The sequence below is a fragment of the Hyaena hyaena genome, unplaced genomic scaffold (assembly GCF_003009895.1).
Source record: "Hyaena hyaena isolate Hyena2069 unplaced genomic scaffold, ASM300989v1 scaffold_26, whole genome shotgun sequence".
Lineage (NCBI taxonomy): Eukaryota > Metazoa > Chordata > Mammalia > Carnivora > Hyaenidae > Hyaena > Hyaena hyaena.
The window spans coordinates 3,739,052-3,756,655 of record NW_024080658.1 but is presented as its reverse complement, the minus strand read 5'-3'; the positions used below and the strand labels follow the sequence as shown (position 1 = coordinate 3,756,655).

The window sequence follows — 17,604 nt, the reverse complement described above, 5'->3', positions numbered from 1 at the left end:
ACATGGGATCACAAACCATGAGATCATGGCCTGAGCCAGGTAGACACTTAACCGACCAAGCCACCCAGACACCCCAATATAGGATATATTTGAAAGTTAGAGTCCACTATATTTTCTGATGGCTTAGAAGGAAGGTGGGAAAGAGAAGCAGCAACTGAGCACATGGTGATGCCGGTTACTGAGATGGGGAAAATCATAGAAGAAAGTTGGGGGATCATGAGTTTGGTTGTGGACATATTAAGTTTGAGATGCTATTTAGCTGTTCAAGTCAAGATGTCAGATAACTGTTAGGTACGTGAGTTTGAAGTTCAGGGACAGTTTGGGCTAGAGGCATGTAGTAGAATAATGTCCTCCACCCTGGAGATGTTGACGTCCTGATCCTCAGAATCTACAAGTGTGTTATGTTACATGCCAAGGGGCGGGGGTAGGTTAAAGTAGCAACCCAGCTAATCTTAAAATAAAAAGATATTCTGGAATTATCTGGGTGAGTCCAACGTAATCGAAGGTTCTTAAATGGGATGAGAGAGGGACAGGACTCAGAACAAGAGAAAGATCAACATGAAACAGATTCAACTGGCCAGTGTTGGCTTTGAAGAAGGGAGAAAAAAAAAAAAAAACCACAGTTGAAGGAATACTGGTAACCTCTAGAAGCTGGAAAAGACAAGGGAACATATTTCTGCTGATAGCCTCCAGAAAGGAACAGAGTGCTGATGACACCTTGATTTTGGCCCAATGAGACTCATTTCCAACTTCTGATCTTTCAGAACTATAAAACAATGAACTTTGATGTTTTAAGTCACTAAGTTCATGGTAGGTGATTTTGTTAGAGCAGCAACAGGAAACTAATATAAGTCATAATTTCACCGAAACATGTTTTTTTTTCATCAGTGTACCCTATTGGTAAATGGCATAAACCTCACCCATACGTTCAAGGCAGAAACATGTCATTTTTAGTTCCTTCCTCTCCTTCATGCTCTGATCTAATCAACATCAAGTTCTCTCCAGATTCTACTTATAAATATTTACTCAAAGTTACCCACTGTACTAGTTCTCTAATACAGATCATCATCATCATCATCATCATCATCACCTTCTTTCTTCGGGAGGGAAAAAGGAGACAGTACATAACCATCATTCTCCATTTAGCAGCCAGAACAAGCCTTCCAAATTGAATACTTCTGGTAATTACTCCTCTCCTGAAACTCTTCAATGCCTTGCTGTCTCACTTGGAATAAAGCCCAAACTGCTTGACATGCCTTGCCTCTGTCCTCAGCCTTACTTCCTGACCCTCACCCTCATACCAACCGCAGAGCCTAGAAAGCATTTGGAGGCCTCCTCACTTGCCACTGGCCTTCCCTGTCCCATGACCCTCTCATAGAAAAGGCTCCAATGTTCAGCATCCTCTCCCATTCCCTATCAGGGCCCAACTTATCCCCTTCAAATCGTTCCTGATCTCCTAAATTACCAGCACCTTGTCATTAGAATCTTTAACTTTTGCTTCAAAATACTCATCACAATGATTGGTGCTCTGTTTGTCTCAGGAGAACAGGGCTTTGCCTCACCTGTTCACTACTCCCATCTCCATTCCCAGCACCCAGCAAACAGGAGGTAAAGATTTGTGAAATAATAACTGCTCACTAAAGACCTGAAAATCACTATCTTTAAAATCTCTACAATGATTCCTGTGTAATTTTTAGTAACTATTTCCTTTATAAAATACTTAAAATACAATGCTCAGATACTTTAAAAAATGTTATACCTTTGTGCAATCACCATTTTTCACATTCTTGACTCACCCGCGCCCCTTTGGAAATGGGCAGTAAGAGGTAGGTGGGAGAATGACTTTATTTTAATTTTTCTTACATTTACAGTGTCATTCAACATGTAGTTACTGAGCACCTTCTATATGCAAATAGCTAAGTGCTGAGAATACAGTAAGTGAATAAACAGTCACAGTCTCTGTGTTTAAGGAGTTTGCATTCTAGAGTATGTATAAGGTGAGGGGAAATCAAAAAGTAAACCGAAAATTATATACAGCATGTAATAAGAGCCAAGGTCAGAAAAGTGGGTAGCTAAGTTTATGGGAGTGTATGTAGTGTTAATTTTCTAGAGTAATCGGGAAAGCTATTCGAATAAACCAACATCTGAGCAGGAACCAATAGCACATGTGGAGTCCGTATCGGGTCACAGTGGAGCATACAAGATCAGAAATTTCGTTTTCCAAATTCAAATCGCAGGTGACCAGTTAAGGGGTATGCGACTAAACCAGATATACTAGGCCCTCTGAGTCGGCTTCCTAGCTGTAAAAGGATAATACCGTAAACCTCGCCGGCTTGTTGGGTGAAAATTCTCAGCAAGCAAATACAAAGCCGAAATTCTTTGGGAAAGCTCAGACTCCTGGAAAGAACCCCGGAATCCTAAGGGCAGGCTCAGACTCCGGGAAAGAACCCTGGGAAAACCCAACCACCTCACAGCAGGAGAACCGCCCTCTGGCCGGAGTACAGCCGGTGATTGGCTGCTCGCTCCTCCGTCCCGCCCTACCCGGTCACCAAGTGGGCGGTCCTCTTGACGCTATGATGACGCGTTACGTCAAGGTGTGCGGAAGTTCCGGCCGCTGTTTTGAAATCCGGCCGCTGGAGTCTTACCGGCGTCCCTTTCCGCGGAGGCCGGCCGCAGCCCAGCACCCGGCGGACCGGGACCCCTGACGCCTGCTCTCCGGCCCCGTCGGCCTACGGCCGCAGCCTCACCATGTCCACCCCTCCGTTGGCGGCGTCGGGGATGGCGCCGGGGCCCTTCGGCGGGCCCCAGGCTCAGCAGGCCGCCCGGGAGGTCAACACGGCATCGCTCTGCCGGATCGGGCAGGAGACGGTACAGGACATCGTGTACCGCACCATGGAGATCTTCCAGCTCCTGAGGAACATGCAGGTGGGAAGGAAGGCGGGCGTGCTCCGGGCCGAGCGTGGAGAGAGCGGAATGCTTCTTGGAGGAAAGGGGCGCTGGCTTAGTCGTTACGTGAGGCCCCTGAGTGTCAACGGGGCTGCCCTGGGCAAACCTCAATTATAGGGTCGCTCTGTTGGCATTCAGAAGTATTCCCCCAATGCTGTGCCTGCCGCCAGGATTCCGAGATGTAATGGTGATGTTTTCTAGGTAGGAATCTTTCTGAAAGATTGAAGCCTCATGTTTTACATTCCCCAGATTCTCTAGTTACTGGGCAAACTCTTGTACCTTTCAGGGTAAAGAGGAGTCTCTCACTCTGTTAACTACATTAGACTGGCTTAACTTTCATCACTTTTTCAAACAAAATACTGAGGGACTAAGCTGAAGAATTCAGATTCTGCTACCCAGTTTTGTTAAACATTTTTCTTTTGGTATAATTGGCATACAGTAAAATGCATTAACTTAAAGTTTTGACATGTGTATATGCTTAGGAAACCATCATCCGTCACCTCAAAACGTTTCCTCATGTACTCTGGCCTTCCATACGCAGGCAACTTCGGATACTTTCTGCACCATAAATGCGTTTGTATTTTCTACGGTTTCATATCAATAGAATCATACACTATGTCGTTTATTGGTTTTGATTTTGTTTTTTTGGTCTAGCTTCTTGGACTCAGCATATATCAGTAGTTCATTCCTTTTGATTGTTGAGTGGTATTCCATTTTATCAGTATATCGCCAGTTTGTGTATCGCTTCATCTGTTGATGGTCATTTGGGCTGTGAAGAACACTATGAATGTTCACCTAACAAATGTTTGTGTGAACATGTGTTTCATTTCTCCTAAGTGGATAGATAGATGCCTAGAGTGGAACTGTTGGGTAATAGGGCAAATATCTCTTTAACATTTTGAGAAACTTTTCCAAAATGACCGCACCATTTCTACAATTCCCACCAGTGTTTGAAGGTTCCAGTTTCTCCTCATCCTTGACATCCTTTGTTATTGTATGTCTTTTTGCTTTGCAGATGCTTTCTCCCAGTCTGTGGCTTTTCATTCTCCTCACATTGCCTTTTGAAGAAGAGACATTTTAAATTTTGATGAAATCTAACTTATCAATTTGTTCTTTTACAGATTTTGCTTTTGACATCACACCTAAAAAAGATCTTTGCCTAACCCAAGATGAAAAAGAGTTTCTCCTATGTTTTCTTCTGGAAGTTTTATAGTTCTAGGTTTTACATGTAGGTCTACGATGCACATTGACTTATTTTCTTGTATATAATGATATATAAGGATCCAAGGGCATTTTTTTTTTTGCATTTGGATATCCAGTTGTTTCAGCACCATTTCGCTTATCATACTACTTAATTTTAATGCTTGTGTATCTTACTGCTATGCATATGCATGTCATTCTTGTTCTATGAGGCTTCTGCCAGAGAGGTGAAGTGACTTGTGCAAAGCGAGTCAGTGATAGGGTAAATTTGAAACCAGGTCTTCAGACTCTTACAACTCTGATTTCAGTAATGTGCTGTAATGTCAAAGTAGTACAGGTGCATAGAAAATCTTTGCACCATGTCAATATCCCCATATGAAACACAGTACAAAGAGAATCTAAGATTATCTTTGGTAATTATTTTAAAAATTAATAGATTAATATCTAAAATATTTAAGTACTATTAAATGATTTTTTAGAATTTAGTCAATATTTATTTTTAACCTCCTGTATGCAAAGTACTGAATTAGGACTAGTAGATCTTCTGGCTAACATTTATCAAGTACTTTCCTTAGTCAGGTAAACATGTAGGAACAGTTCTAAGAAATATTTTTATCCTTGTTAGTTAAGGAAACTGAGGCTTAAATAGAGAAGAACTTACCAAACATCATACATAACTGGTAGTTTTTCCTACTAATCACTTTATAATACTAACTTGCTGTCAAACACTTTGTATTATTAACATATTATTAACAGAGATATAATACACACCATGACCTACACTGAAAGAACCAAAGTCTTTTAAAAGGTCATGGTCTCATGGTTAGTGAATTCAAGCCCCACGTTGGGCTCTGCGCCGACAGTGTGGAACGTGCTTTGGATTCTCTCTCTCTCTCTCTCTCTCTCTCAAAGTAAATAAGTTAGAGAAATTTTTTAAAAGTATTTTCAGTAACTGTATTACATGTGGACATATACCCAAACCAATGTGTAAGGGATTATGATAGTTATTCCTTTGTGCCTCTTATATTGTGACTTCTGGGGTTTAACTCCAGTAAGACTTTGAGGCCTGTCATAATTGGCAGAAAAAGAAGCAACAATGTGATCTTTCATAAGTGGCACAAACAGGATTACATCTAACCTAGTTAATTATTAACGTTTTTAAAGTCTTAAAAATTTTTTAATTACCTTCAATATTATTAATCCAGAAGGATGAAGTGCCATAAATACAAACTCCTGAGATTATTTCTAAGTGTTTTAGAGAAGTGGTTATCAGGTCTCCACTAGCCCCTAAAGAATTTGATGGAAAAGTATGGATTCTCTTCTGAGAAAAATGTACATCTATATATTCTGGATAAAGTTTGAGGGGGAATTTTCTTCAAGGATTGCTAGGTTCCCTGCATAAGAAAGTATCGCTTTGGTTTTATCCTTTAAATATGAAAAAAAATTTTAATATGTAATGCATTCAGAATTCAGAAATTTAAAAAGGACATTACAGCGAACAGTATTGTTCCCATCCCTGTCTGCTCGCTGTCTAACCCTTTCCCCAGGCAATCAATGTTAATGCTTTTTATTATTCTTATGTATCCCTCTAGATATTCAATGCATATTTTAGCAAATGTGCGTGTTTATTCTTTCATTTTTTTCCCGCTTTTGCACAAATAACAGTATATTATACACAACACTTTGCACCTTGCTTTTTTCACTTGGTATATTTTGGATTTGTTGATATCTGCACAGAATATATTTCCTTTTAGGGTGTATTTACAGTAATACACTGCATGGAAGACTGTAATTTATTCAACCAGTTCTCTAGGCATTTGGGTTGCTTTTAATCTCTCACTGTTATGCTGCAATGAATAACCTCCTGCATAAATGTGCAAGTATACCTGTAGGATAAACTCTTGGAAGTGGCTTTGTGCTTCCCCAATTAGATAAATTTCGATGAATTGCCCTCCATGGGGATTGTACCAGCTTATGATACCAGGTCCTAACCAAGACCAACAACCGGGCTCTAATAGCAAGTTATATTTTTGGACCTTTGATCATCTGATAGATGAAAATCTACTTTACGTTTCTTCTAGTTTGAGTGGAGAATGAGTTTGAGCATCTCTTCATACATTTATGAATCATATTTCCTTTTCTGCTAGCTGCTTGTTCATATTATTTGCCCATTTTTTTTCTTTTTTTCTTTCTTTTTTTTTTTTTTTTTTTACTCTTCTCCCACAATTTATAAGATTTGGCTGTTCACATATTAGAAGAACTTGGTCTCTGTGATAGAACTTGCAAGTGTTTTTCCCCTAGTCTGTGGTTTGCCCTTTGGTTCTGCTTATGGAAATTTTTCCATACATATGTATTTCTTAAGATAGTTGAATTTATCAATCTCTTACGGCTTTTGGGTTCTATGTCTAGTAAGGAAGGACTTTCCCACTCCAAATTCAGGAAGATTTTCGGGGTTTTGTTTCAGTATGATGTTGAATCTAACTAACCAAGAGCACAAATACCTTTTATTGTGCCCCTGTGAAATATTTAGTTTTCTTCTTTATCTTAAAATTTTTAAAGTCTGTTCTTGGATATTTTATCTTTATTGTTGCTGTTTTAAATGGGGTCTTTTTCTTTTCTCATTTTCATTTGTTTTCCTATATGAAAGCAAAGCTATTTTCTCTATATTAGTTCTGTACCCATCTCTTTCTTTACTGCCTTTGTTGAGAGTAGCACGTTATCATTTATATCATATCCATATACAGTGATGATTACACCACTTCCTTTTTAATGTTTCAACTTTTCCTGTTTTTCTAATTGCCTTGGCCAGGGCCTCCAGAACAGTGCTCACTAGTTGTATAAGTGGTCTTAGTAAACATCCTGTTTGTTCCTGACTTCAGTGAGCATGCTTCTAATGTTTCCACATTAATTATGGTGCTGAGTTTTTAACCAAGATACATGTACTTTATAGTGCTAGGGAATTTTTATTGTTTTTAGTTGTTTTAAGAATGAATGTTGAATTTAATTGAATGCATTTTTGGTGTCCGGGGTGTGATCATATATTTACAGATCTTCCTTAGTATTCAAGAGTTGAGATGGTTATTGATGAGCTTTTCCCCTAAACATGTACATTACGGGTTTATACAAGATCTTGGGCACTATTACAGGTTATATTCTGTGGTAGAGGAAACCTTGGCTCTAATGTTCACTGCTATACCTTAGCTTTTAGAATAGTGCCTGACACATGAAAAGTGTGAAATAATTTTTTGAAGAAATGAAATCTTCGCTTCTTTGAGAATCTAATGCTGTCTATGAAAACTAATACCCAGACTTGGTTAGTAGGTATACTTGAGGAGGGGGACACTCTGCATTTCAAAAGGATTTCGTTTTTCTTTATAAAAGGATTTACTTCTTTTACATAACACACACTTCTTAGTGAATTTTAAGTAAAGATATATGGATAAAATAATTCACTGAAGTAAAATAATTCAGATTGTACTTTAAAACCTTGCATGGGTATGCACTATACTAAATACAGGGATATAAATGTGAATAACTTACAGTCTTCACAAAGTGGAAAATATAGGCCAAGTATTAAACCTAGTACATAAAGGTACAGATATAGGTACAGTGCTTCCGTATACAAAATGTAGTCATTATACCGCCTACTGTCATCCTAACAGGATAGCAGGGAACCTCTGAAACTGTTCTCTGATTTGTTAGTATTTTGTGAAAGTTTATTAATTGAAAGCTCATAAGAAACCCTACATTGTATTTAGTTCAGCCCCTTTTTAGGGGTGAACTTGTAATGCCTTTTTCCTTTAAAAGTTTTAACTAATTCAGCCTTTGGTATTTTATCATGTTTCTTGGAGGTATCATCCTCAGAGTGTTGAATACTTGAGAATTTCTGAAAATTGGGGTGTCTGGGTAGCTCAGTCAGTTGAGTGTCCAACTCTTGATTTCAACTAAGGTCATGATCCCAGCCAGGGCCATGGGATTGAGCCCCCCATCAGGCTGCTTGGGATTCTGTCTCCCTCTTTCTATGCCTCTACCCCGTGCTCACACACTCTCTCAAAATAAATAAACATTTTAAAAAAAAGAGAATCTGAAAATCCTAATAACCCATTTCAAATAATTTCAGAAAATCCATCTCCTTAACTTATAAATCATAATATTGCAGGAAATTTGAAAATGATAGAAAAGAAGGAATTATTCAAGCTGATCTTCCTATTACACCTTTTTATCAACTACTTGTAGGCTTTTCCAGTCCTTTTTTCATGTTTATGGTTTTATCTACTTGAAATGATAGTATCTGGTTTTCTTTTTTCTCCAAGTACTGAACTATGCACTTTTTTTTTTTTTTTTTTTTTGCATTCCCACCTCATCGGTTTGAACTGAGGTTTCAAAAGACTGGCTAATCTTCTAGCTCTTGGGTAGTAGTTAGTGTCTTGGTTTTAAGTCACTTTAATCCCCAAGATAAGTGTATGAGTGAATGCTTATAATCAAAGCACCTTGTATACTAGAAAACATGGTACAAGTATTGTTAATTCAGATGTTGGGGTGATTTCACAGATCACATCGTGGGAATAAAATACTGTAAAGAGTATTTTCATATACAAAGAAAGGCAGATCTGATCTGTTCATGAGGTCAGCAGTGTATAAAAGGTGCCTTTAAGTTCTAAATAATAGTAAATTTCCATATATCTGTGATTTTACCATTTCAGTACATACTTTTTTGGCTTCTTTTGATAAAACTCCTGAGTTAAAAATATTTAAGTATCCAAGACAGAGCTGTGATCATAGCAGTTACTTGTAATAATTTATTAATGATCCTCAAGTACAGACTGATTTGTATCTCTCTCTCCTGCTGTTGATTTTTTTTTAAAGTAAGACTTTTGGTGACAGCTTTATGTTTTAGTGCGTGCCTTGAGCATCATAATGATCTTTTAGTTATTTTGAGATCATTTTGCAATAGCAGCAGTATACTATTCCTTTCTTCTGCTGAAAAGCCCTGATCTTCACTTCGTCTTTTGTACTTTTCTTCTGCTTCTTCGTTTCTAACTTCCCAGTTTAAATTGCATTTTGTTTTTAACTTCCCAATTGAGTTCAGCAGCTTGCTGCCTTTATTAAATAGTAAGCAATATTAAAATTGTGGCATTATTTTTAAAGTTTAAATATACTTCAAATATTAGAGGGGAGAGTATTTCACCTGGTCAGAGAGGCTTATGCAGTTTTTTTAGGGCTGTTTTACAGCACTGAAGCAATATGCCAAGGAGCTACCAAATGAGCAAATATTACCCTTCAATTCTTAGTTTTGCACTTGATTAATTGTGAGGAACAGTTTGCTTTTATGCAGTGCTTAAGAAAGTACTTGTTCTGCCACCTTTACTTCTAGAAAATCTCGAATGTCATTACTTCATATTTTTCTTGTCTTTGTTTTGTCCGATAAGCTGCCAAATGGTGTCACTTACCATACCGGAACGTATCAAGACCGGTTGGCAAAGCTACAAGATCACCTTCGCCAACTATCTATTCTCTTCCGGAAGCTGAGACTGGTTTATGACAAATGCAATGAAAATTGTGGAGGGATGGATCCCATTCCAGTGGAGGTAAGTGTTAGTGGTTGAGGAGTGATGATGTAAGATGCAAGACCTTTGAAATGTTTTCCTGTCTCTTTGTTTGCACAGTATTTCCAGACTTTGAATTCTATTAGTTTTACTTTTGACTAGAGAAGATGAAAATAGAATATGTATAGGGCGCCTGGGTGGCTCAGTCAGTTGAGCATCTGACTTCAGCTAAGGTTATGATCTCACAGTTCGTGGGTTCGAACCCCTCATCAGGCTCTGTGCTGACAGCTCAGAGCCTGGTGCCTACTTCAGATTCTGTGTCCCCCTCTCTCTCTGCCCTTCCCTGTTCATGCTCTGTCTCTGTCTCAAAAATAAATAGAATATTTTTTTTAATTAAAAAAAAAGGAAAATAGGATACGTATGCATAGAATTAGTACTATCTTTTCATGTTAATAACTTGTAGATTTTAACATCCAAGCTTAGAGTGAACTTTTGTTGTTAGAGAAGAGAGTGGTCTGTGGCAATTTTTATTATTGTTGCTGGTGTCTCTTAAATCAGTGCGCGATTTTTTTTTTAAGCAGGAATTTTATATACTGTTGTAAAAATCCTTTTAAAATAGTTTTCATATAAGCTCTTTACAGATGAAAGATTATGTTTTCATCATTATTAATTTAGGTTGGCTGAGTGGAATCACTTTAGTTGTAAAGTATATTTCTTAAACTTACTCTTGGGTCATAGATATATTTAGTTCACTAGGTTTATGATGTTTTCATAGGTGGCCCTTTCCTGTTGACAGGTTCAGTCTCTGCCAACACAAGTAGCTGGGAAGGTCTGGAAGTCCTCACTACATATGGAAAACAATTTTATGTGTTGAGCGCTTCCTTTTTGAGTGATCAGCATGTAAAGGATGAACAGAGAAAAGAGTAAACTGCAAAACAGCCTGAAAAGCAGTGGTCAAAAATATAGAAGAAAGATCAGAAATGTGGTTGACATTGTCGGATGCTGCAGCGAAGGGAAACAAAGAATGAAAATTGTCCAGTAGATTTTGCTAGAGGGAAATCATTGGTCTGTATGAGCAGAGCTTTGGTGAGATGTTAGCAGCAAGAAGTCAGATCGCAATGGGTTGAAGATTAAACGGGAAATAAGGAACTAGAGCCAACAAGTAGACATTCATCTTCAAAAAGCTTAGATAAAAAGAGGAAAACCGTAAATGGAAGGAAGTTTGGCATCAAGGGTTTTGGGGAAAGGAAAGGAAAAGAGCCTTTAAATGAGAGAGACCAGACATGTTTAGATTTTATAAAGGAAGAAAGCAGTAGGGAAGAGAGACTGGGGGGAGGGTGAAGAAATGAGAGCACATTAATCATCTTCAGGAGGGAGGACACCTCTGCATTGGGAAAGGAAAGGAAGACAGATTGGTTGTGGAAGTGGATAAGTTTATATTTGTCCCAAGAACAAATATAAGAAGAATCTGAAGAAGTTTGGCCAGCTGACTCCTGGTTGTACCATGTGTTCACCTCTGGCTGTTCTACATTGTTACTGTAAGATGGTAAAGACCGAATGATTCCTGAAATCTCTGTCACTTTTATGAGGGGCTTCATCAAATAAACCTTATCAGAAAACATATATGTTTCATTATTAATTCTGCTAAGTTTCATTGCTATATAATTTTTTTCTCCTACAAGAAATCTTTCTCCCAACCAGTTAAGACATCTAGAAATATGCATAGATGCTGAGGTTCTAGTTGGCAAAATAAATGACATTTATATAATGCACATTCATGAAAGTTCCTTTCTTTCTAGTATAGATGAAAAGAAAGTCTGTTGTATCTCAATGGACCATAAAGTTTTTAGGGCCAGGAATCACACCTTACTTGTCATTATTTTTGTAGTATCTCACTCAGTGTCTGGAAACTTAGTATTTGCTAATTGAATGGATAAGGTATTACTTAATTGTAGGCAACAGCTAACATTATAAGGGCTGTTTTGCAAAAGAAACCTGAAAAGCTAATGTGTAGAAGGCACTGAAACTATAAACTTCTAATGCTGTTATTTTAGGCTATTACTTGAATTGAAATTTATTTATATACCAATAAAAGGAAAACATACAGACTAACCTTAATCAGAGACATTTTGTACACCCATGTAATTGGAATGTTTTAAAAATATTTTTAACTTTTAACTCGGGTCTTTCATTCTCAGCAACTAATTCCATATGTGGAAGAAGATGGCTCAAAGAATGAGGACCGCACTGGCCCACCTCGTTTTGCTAGTGAAGAGAGGCGAGAAATTGCTGAAGTGAATAAGGTGAGTTATCAGTCTGTGTACCTTATATTTCGCAATCATGGATAGAAATTACAAAGGCATCAATGTAACTCAGAGACATAGTTTGCATTCTAGAATTATGTGAAGTCGTTTCTGTGACAAATATAACCTAGTTAAGAGTATAACCAAGAACTAAAAAGGTAAGCAGAAAAGCCACCTGAATAACCAAGAGAGAGATTACAGAATTCATGCCATAAAGCTCTTAGAAAAGCTTCATGGATGGGCATTCAGTCACAACTCAGTTACTCTTTTCTTTTCCAGGCAAAAGTCTTGCTTTCTAGCTTATGGCATATTTGGAGCAGCAAATGATAAAAATTTACAAATAGAAAATTTTGCATTGCATTCCCTATAATCTCCTAACCCAGTACATAGCTATGTGATTTCCCACTTGCTATAAAGTAATTGGATTATAAGATCCTATTCACATTTGCAACAACAAATATTTACTTAGGAACTACCTCAATGATATATGTGACTAAACTTGTTAAGATACATAAAAGAAGGGTGCCTGTGTGGCTCCATCGGTAAGGGGACTCTTGATCTCGGCTCAGGTCATGATCTCTTAGTTTGGGAGACTGAGCCCTGCATCAGGCTGTATGCGGACAGCACAGAGCCTGCTTGGGATTCTCTCTCCACCTTTCCTCCACTCGTGCTTGCTCTCTCCCTTTCTCTCAAAATAAATAAACTGTAATAAAAAATACATAATGGAGTTTTGAATAATTAAAAGAACATAAAGTTCTTGTATGGGCAATAAATATTCTTAAAATGCCAATATTAAGTATGAATTCTCTTAAAAGTACACAAAATAATAAGATGTTAGTGTAATACCAGTGAAAAAACAAATCCAAATAAAATCCAAATTGGATTTTTTTCTTGCAAACATACTAAAACATCAAAGAAAATTCTCAGAGAGTAATGAAACAGATCTCTTTGCTTCAAAAATTAAAACACAGTATGGAGAATATTATAAAAAAAATTGTGAAATACTGGTATAAGACAGATTAGTAGAATAATAGCCAGAAAAATAGTCTTCTTATTGTATAGGAGAATGTATTATGACAGAAGAGGGATTGTATGGAAAATTTTTCTTTAAAAATAGAAACTTTGGGGAGAAGTTAGCTTTTACATTATGCCATATGTCAAAATTAATTTCAGAGTTGAAAATAAGACCTGAAAAACAAAATATTGGAAAATTAAGAGAAAAATGTTATATCAATACTCAAGACAAAGGAAAAAGCTGGATTTTATAAAATTTTCATTTTTTTCATAAAAGAAATACAGATTAAGAAGATTTCAAGCAAATTTGACAGTCATGAATAAGCATAAGAACTTAACAGTAGGAAATTTGTGGGGGCTGAGGAGGGGATTGGGAACTTTTAATTTATATCTTAAATAATTTATATTTATATTTAATTTATATCTTTATATAATAAATGGTGTTTGGTAGTCTGGAGATACAGGCATTCATTTATTAAGTGTTATATGTTTCTGTTGATAATTTATGCATTAATTCATAATAGATGTGCTCTGTTACTATTTTCTGGAATAAACTTTTTTTAATAAAATACAATGAATTATGAATATAAAGAAAACAGCACTGTAGCAGTAACTTTGATTTCAGACTACTACATGTGACAGAGTTTGTTCTCTACCATAGAAGGTTTTCTATTTTAGAGGGGAAAAAAGGCTGTGTAAATTAAAATATAATCTTTCTTAATAGGTTTCATTTCACTTTTCATTACTCTGAGTTCCTCTTCTTTTTTTTTTTTTCCAATTTTAAGACTTAGAAATAACACTTGATTTTTTTAAAAAGATCTTTTATATAATCAGAATACAGTAATACTTTGACCATGTATAATCCAAAAAGTTCTATCAGCTATTGATTTAGAATTTTGTGAATTTTAAGAGAATGATATAATTGATACAAAGGGTAAGATATATAAAAATTTTTTTCCCACTTGAGGATTTAGCTTTCTTCCAGTCTGTCCCTCTTCCAGGGACCCACCTACATATATTCCCCCAATCTTTCCAATACAGTTAGAATTGAGGCTCAGTAAATATTCTGTGTATTATTAAGGGCATAAATGTTGTTTATTGCTTAGCCACATATTACACTAGTGTCATTTCCTTGAATGATTTTGTTCACCTGGAGTTAATAACCTCCACGTTAATAGTTTTTTTTAATTTTTGGTTAGTTCTTTATTACAGCTGTAGTAGCACCTCAGTACTGTTATCCAACTTTCCACAGAGTCAGAATTATCAGACAGTTTATTGGTTCTTCCCCCCGCTCCCACCCGAGTCCTCCCATCATCTTGCTAGGTCTGGACTGAATGCTCTCTAGGCCTCCTGTGTAGCATTGTCCTGGGGCTTCCTTCACCCATTCTGTAGGCTTCACTGTTCCCTCAGTCTCCTGTCTTCCTTTCTCTTGGTTTACTGCCTTGTTGGTAAGGTCCAAACATCAGTGGTTTCTTCAGAAGGAATGTAGGAACTTAAGTTTTAGTCTTCCCATAGCTGTCCACTTGATAGTTTGGCTGGCTATAAAAGTCTCTGTTGTGAATTAATTTCCCTCAGAAATTTGAAGGTATTCTTCCATAATCTTCTCAAATAGGGTTTGGCAAACTTTATAGGACCAGATAATAAATATTTTAGGCTTTGTGGGACATACGTGATCTTTGTTGTGATATAAAAACCATCCTTAGCTCACAGGTTTTACAAAAGCAGGTCATGTGTCAGAGTTTGAAACCCCTATCTGTTTCATTTTGTTCTCTTTCCAAATTGAGGCTCTGAAAGATCTGGTGAACATCTGATGTTTACTCATGAGCCATTTATATTTAAGAATGAGGCACTAGAAAGCTAATAATAGGCTTTGTGAGTGGACTTCTTGTCAAGATATATGTTCTCCTTGGGGGACTCCCAACTCTAATTTTCTTAAGTTTTTTTTTTTTTTCTTTAAGTTCAGTTTCTTCAGAGAAGAATCTTCCAGTGTCCTACATAGAGAGATATGCTCTTGTCTTCTTGCATTCTGCTGTGCTGGTGGCACTGAATCTACAGCCGTTGTGCTTCAGGGTCATAAGAAACAAACCTGATCCTTAAGAGGTGGGACAGGGCACAGGAAGAGGGTGCTCAGTCACCTGTCTGTAAGGAGTGAGTGAGCACCGTGGGCTCTTGCTAGTCCCTGGAGCTCTTTGAGTTGTTCCTCCAGTTTTCCTGCCCAGGCCTCACCTGGTGCTGTTGCCATGGCACCCATCTCCAGTCTCCATGGAGGAGCAGTCTCCCTGCTCTCAGTGGCATTGTCACTACATCCACCTGGGCTGTAGTGTCCTCCCAAGTCATTTACCACTCCCTCCCCTTCTACTTGTCCCCTTAAACTTTACCACCTTGCATCTGCCGCTGCCTCCTTTCTGATCATTTTTCTCCACATGGGTTTATAGCTTTTTCCATTTATCACCTGCCATTTTATTAGGGCTTTGAGAAAGAGATAAGCACAGGTATTTAGTCCACAGTGTTTTTCTGCAGCAGGTTTATTTCAGTACACAGAATAGATATACACTGTTTCTGAAGGTTTGTCTATGGAATAAATGCCCATATTTTAGATTTTATGTTCCCATTTATACTTCAGGCATTTAAGAACTTTGTTTGATTAAATTATTTGAATGCTGATTTTGTTGTTTTAAGTCCTTCTAACTTTGGGGTAAAACTGGTTTTAGTTAACATAGTGAAGGTCATTACAAAGAAGAAAGAATCGGTTTAGATGTTTTAATTAAACAGATTTAAAGCTTAGCCCTAGATTTCTATAGGAGCTGTTTTTTAAAGGAGAATTTAGGGGGAACTTATCTTTAGTGGCAGGAGAAATACTCATTTGATGGCCTCATACTCCCTCTTACTTCCTAGAACTGTTACTATATTCTGAAACAGTACTGGAGAATTAGGTAGTAAACAGAGGTTTAAACAAAAAGGGAGGAGGGGGGTCTAAGATTTGGTTAACTCAAACTGAAATCCAAACAATAAAGAAGCCAGAAGAGAATAAATAGCTAACAGTAAGCAGAGTGGATTTTTTTTTAACCTGAAAAGAGGTTTTTAACTCATTCCTGAAATAAAACATTATAAATGTGAATTGAATGTAATACATATCTTGATTCTTAATAAAGTTCTATGTGATTAGTGCTACTAAGAGTATTTTTTCTTTTCTGCCAACTTCATCCAACTTTGTACTTCACTTCTAGAGTACAAGATAAAAATGTGTTATTGAAAAACTTTTAATGTTTATTCATTTTTGAGAGAGAGAATCCCAAGGAGGCTCTGCGCTATCAGCACAGAGCCCATCATGGGGCTCGAACTTAAAAACTGTGAGATCATGACCTGAGCCAAAATTAAGAGTCAGACATTTAACTGACTGAACCACCCAGGCTCCCCTAACTGAAAATTTGTATAACACTGAGTAATTTCAGTATCAATGGATAGATTTTTCTGCCTTGATGGCACACACACCTGAGTGTTTCTGTGAAGAATATCATATTTTTTTAGAATTTTTCTTCAAAGCATTTATATTCAAGTGTTATTATTGAAATATGTGGGAATTATCCACCAAGATCAAGTGGGATTCATTCCTGGGTTACAGGAATGTTCAATATTTGCAAATCAATCATTTTGATACATGACAACAAAAGAAAAGGTTAAAACCATATGATCCTGTCAATAGATGCAGAAAAAGCATTTGACAAAATACCACATCCCTTCTTAATAAAGACCCTAGAGAAAGTCGGGATAGAAGAACTTACTTAAACATCATAAAAGCCATCTAGGAGAAGCCTTCAGCTAACATCCTCAACGGGGAAAAACTGAGAGCTTTCCCCCTGAGATCAGGAACACGACAGGGATGTCCACTCTCACCACTGCTGTTTAACACACTGCTGGAAGTCCTAGCATCAGCCATCAGACAACAGAAGGAAATCAAAGGCATCAGAATTGGCAAAGAAATAGTCAAACTTTCACTTTTTGCAGACAACATGATACTCTATATAGAAAACCCGACAGACCCACCAGAAGCCTACTAGAACTAATCCAAGAATTCAGCCAAGTTGCAGGGTACAAAATCAACATACAGAAATCGGTTGCATTTTTATACACCAATAATGAAGCAACAGAAAGAAATCAAAAAACTGATCCCATTCACAATTGCACAAAAAACCGTAAAATACCTCGGAATAAACCTAACCAAGGATACAAGAGATCTGTATGATGAAAACTATAGAAAACTTATGAAGGAAATTGAAGAAGACACAAAGAAATGGAAAAACATTCCATGCTCATGGATTGGAAGAATACATATAGTTAAAATGTCATTACTGCCCAAAGCAATCTACACATTCAATGCAATTCCCATCAAAATTGCACCAGCATACTTCTCAAAACTAGAACAAGCTATCCTAAAATTTGTATGGAACCACAAAAGACCCCAAATAGCCAAAGTAATATTGAGGAAGAAAACCAAAACGGGAGGTATCACCCTTCCAGACTTTAGCCTCTACTACAAAGATGTCATCAAGACAGTATGGTATTGGCACAAAAACGCATAGACCAATAGAATAGAA

The 17,604-nt window shown here is 37.2% G+C and overlaps 1 protein-coding gene across 2 annotated transcripts in view; it reads left to right on the top strand.

Moving 5' to 3' along the window:
• The first annotated feature begins 2,605 nt into the window (after positions 1 to 2,605).
• The window catches only part of MED30 (mediator complex subunit 30), a 21,315-nt gene continuing 6,316 nt past the window's right edge, over positions 2,606 to 17,604 (top strand). Inside the window, exons 1-4 of one of the 2 annotated variants that reach the window (XM_039227238.1) lie at positions 2,606 to 2,925; positions 9,576 to 9,734; positions 11,891 to 11,995; positions 12,275 to 12,565. In XM_039227238.1, the coding sequence (XP_039083169.1) occupies positions 2,749 to 2,925; positions 9,576 to 9,734; positions 11,891 to 11,995; positions 12,275 to 12,322 (489 nt within the window). In that variant the 5' untranslated portion in view covers positions 2,606 to 2,748 and the 3' untranslated portion in view covers positions 12,323 to 12,565. Of the gene's footprint in view, positions 2,926 to 9,575; positions 9,735 to 11,890; positions 11,996 to 12,274; positions 12,566 to 17,604 lie in introns of those variants that run through there. The other variant, XM_039227237.1, reaches the window with a different exon arrangement.